This window comes from Myotis davidii, unplaced genomic scaffold (genome assembly GCF_000327345.1).
Source record: "Myotis davidii unplaced genomic scaffold, ASM32734v1 scaffold184, whole genome shotgun sequence".
In the NCBI taxonomy this organism is placed as follows: Eukaryota; Metazoa; Chordata; class Mammalia; order Chiroptera; family Vespertilionidae; genus Myotis; species Myotis davidii.
Window position 1 is genome coordinate 5,721,674 of NW_006297021.1, and position 9,889 is coordinate 5,731,562.

The window sequence follows — 9,889 nt, forward strand, 5'->3', positions numbered from 1 at the left end:
GAGGAGGAGGGGAAGGTGAAGATGAGATCTTTGTCAAGCACTTTGGGGCGCTGCACGGTCCACCATGGAAAGGACGCATGACAAGAGCCACCCCTGAGCCTGAGGCGTGCTCTGCGTGGGGGGCTCGGGGCACATTACTCCTGGTGCGAATGTCAGGAATGGGGGTCCCACAGACAAAAGCCCGTGCCACATGCCTGGTCCCTCTGTGCAGACGGCAATGGCCTCTTTTACTCCCTGGAGCCTGGCTTTCTGAAACGGATTTTGTTCGTTCTGTACGGAGACTGGGGAGCTGCACGTGGCAGCTATGAATGGGGCCTCCCCGCGAGGCTCCGAAAGCAGCTGGAGGGGGTGGTCTGCGCGTGTGAACCTCCGGGGACACAGCTGCAGTCGGGCTGCGACACACAATGGCATCTATGTGTGACCCGCGGCCTGCACACGGCTTCCCGACGAGGGGGGACGCGCGCCCAGCGGGGACCAGCGGGCTCTGTCCCCCCTCCTCACCGCAGATAGGCTGCTGTGTGTCTGCTGGGGAAATGTTTTAAAATCAACAAATGCATTGTTCACTTAGTCACAGCCTGGATTTTTCCCCCTCTCTCTGCCTTCATTTCTAGTTCTCCAACGTCTCTTTCCCCTTTAACTTTATGGCATTTTTGTGTGCCTGTGCACAGCGGACCCACACATGAAGTCGGATACGTCAATTGTCTTTGCAGCTCCTATGGCTGTGCTCGGCTGTGGGGATCCATGATGAGATGTGGAGTTCTCGTCCCCTTCCCACGCACATACTGACAGTGCTCCCTGTGCTCAGAACAGGGCCGAGTTCAGCCATCACAGCAGTAACAGTGCGTTCTCAACAGCCCCCCTGACAGTCTGCTAAATTCCTTCTGGAGCGCCTCACTGGCCCCCACAAAGGTTACTGGAAAGCCAACCGGAAGCCAGGAACCCGACTGCGGGCGCAGAAAGTCCCCGCTATGCAGACGGGGCGAGACCATGAGTCACTGACACTCCGCAATCCCCAACGCAGGTCCCCTCGGGCCCAACCCAGCGTCCTCGCACCCGGGCACAGTCGGGGTTCGCTGGCGTTTTGTTCTATTTTTGATTTCAGAGAAGAAGGGAGAGGAAGAGAGAGAGAGAGAGAGAAACATCAAGGATGATGGGGACCGAGCCCGCAACCCAGGCACGTGCCCTGACCGGGAATTGAACCGTGACCTCCTGGTTCACGGGTCGACACTCAACCACTGAGCCCTGCCGGCCAGGCTTGTGCTGCCTTGTTTGCATAACAGATGCTGCAAGGTAAAAACCGGAATCTGAAGCCCACCACAGATTTTCCCTTCTCTGTGCTAGCTCACCTGCCCCCAAAAGGCCAAAGAAGGGCCAGGTGGCATTGCTGAGTGACACTTCACGATCTGCAGGAGCCATCCCAACCCCCCCCCAGAGCGATCCAGGAATGCACGTGGAACTTGCACAGCCCGGCACATGGATAAACAAGCCGAATGCCTCCCGGATGACAGATGACTGCAGAGCGAGGGGACGGGAGGAATTTGGTGCAGACACATGAGGACCAATGGACTCTTTAAACTTGAACTTGGAAAACATGGAGTTAGCTAGAATTTTGAGCTGAAAACCACATAACCCCCTTGTTAAGTCATCCATCCACACAGCTCTCTGTTCTCCGCTCTCTGAGAATCCAAAGCAGGTCGTGGGGAGAACTTCCGGAGAACAACACAACCATGAAAACAACCACCTCGGCCGAGAACACAGACTTCCTGTCTGTCTCTGGGGTCCCCAGGGACGAGGGGAACCTGAACACTGACATCAGAGTCCGCGGCCAGGCGCTAAGGGGCCCCTGATGGACGCCAGCACCCTCCTCCCCACCCAGGAGCGCAGCAGGCACTCACCGGTCATCAGGGTGTAGTAGTTGGGGTAAGAGAGCGTGGGGAAGTCGGGGGTCAAGTAGTCCGCCTTCACCCCCCGGCTCACAATCTCCTTCAAACCAGGCAGGGACTCCAGGGCCTCGTCGCTGATGTAGTCGGAGCGGAAACCATCCAGCAGGAACACCAGCAGCTTCCGGGGGGCAGAGGCCGGCTGGGCCAGGCCCAGCGCGAGGACCAGCAGGAGGGCCCGGAGTGGCACTGCCATGCTGCCAGGAGCCTGCCGAGCCGGCTGGCACAGCCGTCGCCTTGCAAAGACCGAGGATGGGGAATCTGTAGCTCTTCTCTCTTCTAGGGGCTGGACCTTGACTGCTGGCCTTCCTGAGCCAAGTTCACTTTCAGAATTTAAAGGTACAGCACCGTGTTTTTATTTTTGAGTCCTAGCTGAGCATTTATTCCAAGCAGCAGGTCAGCCGCAGAAATCTGCTCTGCAGCCCCCCAGAAGCCAGCTGCTCATATATATAGAGGGGAGGACAGTGATTACATAGGGAAGCAGGCGTGACAGGCCTGGGGAAGTAGGAGGCTGGGGTGGGACCCCCTTGTTTGGGCAACAAGGTTGTTCCTCTTTCCGTGATAACAGGCAGCTCTCGAATGGAATGAACCGCATTCCAAGGGTGGATTCCCCCCCCACCCCCAGGCCCAAGGTTGACTCCCAGGTCCCCAGGGCACACAACTCCCAGCCAGGTCCTTTCTTTAATCTAGGTGATCATGGTTATCTTTAATCAAGGCAATCATGGTTAAAGGAGCAGGATTAATATTTCCCATCACCATAGCATAGCTAGTCGCCAATACTCTTTTTTTTTTTTTGCCCCTAACATTTCCCCACGGCTATTTCTATCATCTCGTATCTACGAGATTAGTTTTAGATGAAAAGCTCATCGTCCTGGACCGCATCTGCTTCTGCCCTGAAAGCAGCTCCAGGGATGGAATACGGCACATGCAGGGTCCTGAATATGTTTTCTATCAACGGAGGATTGTCAGGAAGATTAAAGCAGCACATTCCTTTAAATTCCTCCCAGCCCTGGTTATGTCCCCAGCAGCAAACGATCCGCTGCTGCCCGATTCTCTAGGACTGCCTCCCTCACCTGGCTCAGCTCCTGATGTATCCTGTGTATAGCCCTGGAGGTGGTATTCAGGGCTCTTACCTTGCTACATGCCAGCTGGGTCACTGCGACATGAAGGGAGCCTGCCAGTTCCAGCATCACAGACGTGGTCCCAGCACTACATCCAGCGGGGCTCCCTGGGTGGGCATGGCATCGCAGTCTGGTGCCACGGCCGAGAGAAGTCTCTTTTGGTTCGGACCCTTGGTGCTGTTCCTGGGGCTCCACGCTGGTTGGTCATCCGAAGGAACAAGGCCTCCGGGTATAGCACCCATTTTTTAAAAACATCCGTGCTCACCCTTTACTGGAAAACCAAGAGGCTGACGCCTTGGGAGAAGCTGGATCCACAAACAACCCGGAATTAATGCCAGGGGAGACCGTGCAACCTTATTATTTTGGGTGAATGTTCCAGAAATACAGGTGCCAACAGAGAGGCGGAATCTTAGAAGATGACAGAAGGCCGCACGGATTTTGCACTCGGGCTCACTCAAGGGAGGAGTCCCGGGAAAGGGCCATCTTTTCATCTGCTGGCATCCCACCTCCTTGCTCGATTTAAACTCTCTTACACATTGTCACCTAACAGTTTAGGAACGCAAACCTCTCCACTCGGTGAATAAACCAAACTCGGTGGGCATGTGTGTGAGCTTTTCGGCAAATCCCTGGCCTTAGCGCTCGCAAACCGATGGTTTGTCTCGGCTCAGACACCTCTGTCTCCGATGCCACTACCTACAGTGTTTGTTGCTTTATTTTCCAAGTTGCTGGTGTCCAAACCCATCCATGGGAGGGAGTGGATCTCAGCAGAGCTGGAGCGCCAGAGAGGAAGTTCCCACGACGGCCAGCAGGGGGCACTGCTGGCAGGTTGTTCGTAGGCAGCATTGCCCTGGAGGCAGGCAATGAGATGGGGGCTGGAGGGTGAGAGTTTGCCAGGGGAAGGCAGAGCTGGGAATGATGCAGGCTCCACCCCAGGACAGGCCGGGCGGGAGGCGGAGGCACAGGGGTGAGAGCCTGAGCACTAAGTGCAGGTTCTCCGGGTGCCCGGGGCAGCGGAAACGGAAAAGGCTGATGAATGTGCGCGGCCCACAGCCGCTGCTTCACAAGTGCGAGCTGTGCTTCGCATCACAACGTGGCTTGGGTCCTGGTGAAAGGGCAAGGCTCAGGGCCCCGCTCCACAGGGACCCAAGGCAGGCGGACGGCAGCCACCTGACCCGGATCAACCCTGATGCCTCTCTCACCCCGCCCTCTGCCCGTGCCTTCCCCTCTCCTGTGCTCCCGTACTTGGAGTCAGCCCTCACCCGAGACCACCGAGACCACCGGCCACTTTCTAATTGTGTGACAAAAAAGAAAACACACCGGCCAAATTCCCATCCCCATCTCCGCTGACTTAGGCACCAGACCTCATTTCCCCCATGAAAATACCGCCTTTTACCATTAAAAAATAAGAAAAAGAGGGGCGCTTATTCTCAATGTGTGTTACCTTGAGAACGCGGTGTCATTTACATTTCTTTGAGTTGTGGGAGATTGTTGTTATTCTAAACAGAAAAGATAAAAGGGGTGGAAGAGGGACAGAGGGAGGGAGGGAGAGGAAGGCAGGGAGGAAGCAGGAGGGGAAGGCGCTGAGGGGCTGAGGGGAGGCCTGTCATTGTCACACAACCCAAAGTAGAGCTTCCTCCTGGAGTGAGGGGAGGTCCCTGGAGGCAGCAGACAGGTCCAGGTGAAGATAACAGCTCAAGGCCGCATAGTCTGCCTTGGGGGTGACCTTGGGGCTCACTTGGGGAGATGTGAAGGATTCTTTTTCTTTTAAATATATTTTATTGATTTTTTACAGAGAGGAAGGGAGGATAGAGAGTTAGAAACACCCATGAGAGAGAAACATCAATCAGCTGCCTCTTGCACACTCCCCACTGGGGATGTGCCCGCAAACCAAGGCACATGCCTTTGACAGGAATCGAACCTGGGACCCTTCAGCCTGCAGGCTGACGCTCTATCCACTGAGCCAAACCGGTTAGGGCAAGGATTTTAAATCCTAAAGATGAATACAAAAGGGGCACCCACTTTCCTCTGCTGCTGAAGCGGCGGGGGGGACCCAAAATACAGCCCCCTGAGCGCCTGATCCAGCTGTGAGGAGGCCAACCCTTCACTGACTCGCTCTCCTTAGAGTCCACAGGCCCCTAGATCCCCAAGGCCCCACCCATCACACTATGACATGTCTGGGTGGTGGCACTGCTGATGTGTCCTGTATTGTTTTATGATGATCTTATGGTTTTATGATCATGTTTAGTAGTTTCTCTAAGGTTTTGGGTCAAAATGATTGTACATAAACGTCTTTATCATACATGCCAACATGTGAAGAAAGAAGCATTTGAGATGGGATTCCAATCAGACTCCTGGTCGTGTACATTGTGACCCAGAAGAGGTTGGAAGTGAAAGCTCAGCAATAAGCAAGGGCACTCGGTCAGGAAATGTGGTTACTATTAGGTGCCCAGAGCCTGGTGGCCCAAGGCCTTGTTTGTCCGTAGGGGATGCCCTCAGCTGGGGAGGATTATCGGCACTGAACATGGAAGAGTGCTTCTTGCCCCTTGTTTTCCAAGGGTTGGCAATGCTCTAAGGTCATTGCCCGTGGGGGTTTCGCGTAGATAGTGCAGAAGAACGAGAACTTTCCTTAGAGTGGGACCACCTTTGCCCCGGGACACGCATGAGGTCCCAGGAATGTGCTGCACAGGTCCGTCAGCACTCTGGCCCCTGGCCTCCCGGAGAGGCACTGAGAGGGGAGGGACGGGTCCTAGGAGAGAAAGGATGGGTTCCAGGGCCTGGGATTCTAGCATTGGACAACTGTGTGGTTCTGGGAAGATGACCTTCCCACACTTCGGTTTTCACCTCTGAAACGTGACGGAAGGAAGGTTCAAGGTGCTTTCCAGCTATAGAATTGGTGAGGTTCAGAAGCTGTGATCCAAGTCAGCCATGCTGGCCAGCATCAACCTTCACTGGTCCTGTTCCTCCATCTGTTTGCCCACCCGTGTTGGCCCTTCTTGGTTCATGTCAACACACTCGTTTCCTAGAAATCGGCAGTCTCAGCTCCTCAAAGTCCTTGTCCCAATCCCAGAGCAGGGCGAGTGTCCCATAGGCCCTCTCTCTGGTCAGACGTAGGAACTACAATCTTAATACATTTTAAAGGACTGAAACCCTACAGAATATGTTCTAGACCAGGGATGGGCAAACTTTTTGACTCGAGGGCCACAATGGGTTCTTAAACTGGACGGGAGGGCCGGAACAAAAGCATGGATGGAGTGTTTGTGTGAACTAATATAAATTCAAAGTAAACATCATTACATAAAAGGGTACGGTCTTTTTTTTTTTTAGTTTTATTCATTTCAAATGGGCTGGATCTGGCCCACGGGCCGTAGTTTGCCCACGGCCGTTCTAGACCCATGAACATATTCTTCTAAAATTAAGATGAAACAAAGACATTTTCAGAAAAATGAAAGCTGAGAGAATTAGTCACCAACACACTTGTACTATAAGAAATAGGAAAGAATGTCCTTCAGGTTTAAGGGAAACAATACAAGATAAAAAAAATTAAGACCTACAGGAAGACAAGAAAATGATCAGAAATGGTAAATAAGTGAATAAATATAAATGACTATATATTTTTCTTTTTTTAATGTCCTTTAAAAATAACAGTTTAGACCTAGCCAGTTTGGCTCAGTGGATAGAGCATTGGCCTGCAGACTGAAGTGTCCCAGGTTCGATTCTGGTCAAGGGCACATAGGCTCGATCCCCAGTAGAGGATGTGCAAGAGGCAGATGATCAATGATTCTCATAATTGATGTTTTTATCTCTCCCTCTCCCTCTCCTTCCTCTCTGAAATCAGCAAAAAATATATATTAAAAAATTGCTTTTAAACAAAAAAAAAATAACAGTTTAAAGTAAAAATAATAATACTATGATGGGACTTATGACATAACTTATGAAGAATTAGAAGATAAAAAACAGTAGCTTAAAATTCAGGGGTAGGATGTTTAAATGGAATTAAACTGTTGTGACATTTTTTTCATTTACAAAGTGAGGAAAGTCAGATATAAAGAATAAAATGTCAAGTGATCAGATATTAATTTTAAGTAGATTATAATAAGGATGCATATGTTAATGCCAAGAGCAACCACTAAAAATAATACAAAGAGGCATAGCTAAAAAGCAGATGGAGAATTAAACTATATCAATATAGTAAAGGCCATATATGAAAAACCCACAGCTAACATCACACTATTAATGAAAAAAAAGCATTGAAACCTGTGAAGAATTTTTGTGAGTTTATTTGAGCCAAACTGTCAACATATCCCAGGACGCAGAACCTCAATGAATTGAGATAATGCTAAGGAGGGATGTAGGTGGGTTACATGAAATCCATTGGTGATAGCCCCTGGGATTGGATCAAAAGTAAAATAATAGACACATACTTAGGTGGGTACAGGAACAATTAACGTGATAATGAAGGAATTTGTGGTATCTGTCCTAGAGCCCAGCACATTCATTAGGTTGGGCCCCTAGGGGTTCAGAAAAAGGGAAGTTACGAGTTACCCAGACATTTCTAAGGGTATGTTATTATAGATGTAAAAAGACAGACAGGCTCAGTTAAGGTCAAGGTCGACCTTGTCAGGGACGATACCGGCCTAGGACGTAACCACCCACCATGACTGCTTTTAGTTAAAGTTTAATTTCAGACCATCCTTTGTCATTACTTTGTGAGTTTGCAAGACCGCCATGCAGGCCTTCTTTGAGCTTGTCAGGTTAGCATGTGGCCCTTTTCGTCCACAATACTCAATGGTGCAAGGTTAAAATCTTTCCCTCTAGTATCAGGAACAAGTCAAGGATGCTCCTATTCAACATAGCGCTATAATTCTTACCCAGAGCAAAAAGTCGCGGGGGAAGCGGGGGGATCTAAATCCAAAAGGAAAAGTTTAATTTCCTTTGTTTGTAGAAATATGTTTGTATATATAGAGAAAATCCTAAAGACTCGAAAAAGTTTTTAAAAAGTTATTAGAATTAATAACAAATAAATTCAGGAAAGTTGCAGGATAAAAATTAACATACAAAAACAAATTGCATTTATATGCATTAGCAATCAAAGATCTGTGAATGAAAATCACAAGACACTGATGGATGAAATTGAAGAAGACACAAATACATGGGAAGATATTCAAGCCTCATGATTAGAAGAATTAATATTGTTAAAAGGTCCATACTAGCCAAAGCCATCTATAGATTCAATGCGATCCCTATTGAAATCCCAATGACATTTTTCACAGAAATAAAACGAATCCTAAAATGCACGTGGAAGTATTAAAGACTCCGAAGAGCCAAAGCAACCCTGAGCAAAAGGAACAGAGCTGGGAGCATTACATTTCCTGATTTCAAACTTGTTTCAAAGCCATAGTCACCTAAACAGGATGGTATTGGCGTAAAACAAACACACACAGCACTGGGTTGCATGAGGAGCCCAGAAATAAACCCACACATACACAGGTAACTGATGTTTAACAAGAGAGCCACGTATGCTCGATGGAGGAAGGACCGTCTCTCTCAGTAATGGTGGTGGAAAACTGGATAGCCTCGTGCAGAACACCGAAATGGAACCCCTATCCTACACCCCTCGAAACAATTAACTTGAAACGGATTAAAGACTTAAATTTAGGGCTCAAAACCATAAAACTCCAAGAAAAAAAACATAGGGACAAAGCTCTGTGACATTGGTCTTGGCAGTGATATTTTTTGGATATGGCACCAAAAGCACAAACAACAAAAATAAACAAGTGAACTAAATCAAACTAAACTGCACAGCAGGAGGAACAATCAACAAAATGAAAAGGCAACCTAGAGAATGGGAGAAAGTATTTGTAAGTCATCTGGCTGATTAGAGGTTAATATCCGAACTATAGAAGGAACTCAACAATGCAATAACAAAAGAATAATATAATTTAAAAGTGGGCAAAGGACTTGAATAGACTTTTTTTCCAAAGAAGACATACAAATAGCCAACAGGTATATGAAAAAATGCTCAATGTTACTAATCATCAGGGTGAAAAGGAAAATTGAGTGGGGGGGGGGGGGCCTTGCAACCTGGCTCAGTGTCTGGTTAAAACTGTAGTCTTATTTCCCCTCTCTGACTGACTTGGGCGGAGCTGCGGGGACCCTCAGGGGCCGCCACAGGAGGAGATGTATAGGTCAGGACCTTCCCAGGAGTTCAGTTCAGTCTTTGGATCTGGAATTCCCCTGGACTAGCCAATCTGCAAAATAAAGGTTAAACGTTCCTCCTTCAGAGTGCGGCTGATCGTTCTCCCATGCATCCTGCCACAACAGAGATACTATAATAGAAGCAAAGATGTTAAGTAAAAATGCATGCTATATAAAAACTGAAAAGAAAATACCAATAGAATCCTTATATGTTATTATTTTTAAAATATATATATATTTTTTTATTGACATTTCACAGAGAGGAAGGGAGAAGGATAGAGAGTTAGAAACATCGATAAGAGAGAAACATTGATCAGCTGCCTCCTGCACACCCCCTACTGGGGATCGAGCCTGCAACCAAGGTACATACCCTCTCTACTGGAATTGAACCCAGGACCTTTCAGCTCATGGCCCAACGCTCTATCCACTGAGCCAAACCAGACAGAGTTTTGGTTTTTTTTAAAATAGCTCTGTTTACCACAAAGGCCTAGAAACAATGACATCTTAATACAAATGGGCTTGCTGTGGGAGAAACAACGAAGAGGCTTGTCCCCATTCAAGCTCATTGTTTTTGATGGTCACAAGGTAAGTGCCTTTGGTAGCTGGGGAGATAAATGAGCTGAGCTCTGCACT

General features: G+C 48.7%; 1 protein-coding gene across 1 annotated transcript in view; it reads right to left on the reverse strand.

Moving 5' to 3' along the window:
* The window catches only part of ENPP6 (ectonucleotide pyrophosphatase/phosphodiesterase 6), a 90,006-nt gene extending 87,784 nt beyond the window's left edge, over positions 1 to 2,222 (reverse strand). The window contains exon 1 of the mRNA XM_006772668.2: positions 1,896 to 2,222. Coding sequence (XP_006772731.1) covers positions 1,896 to 2,136 — 241 coding nt within the window. The 5' untranslated portion in view covers positions 2,137 to 2,222. The remainder of the gene's footprint in view (positions 1 to 1,895) is intronic.
* Between the last annotated feature and the right edge of the window lie 7,667 nt (positions 2,223 to 9,889).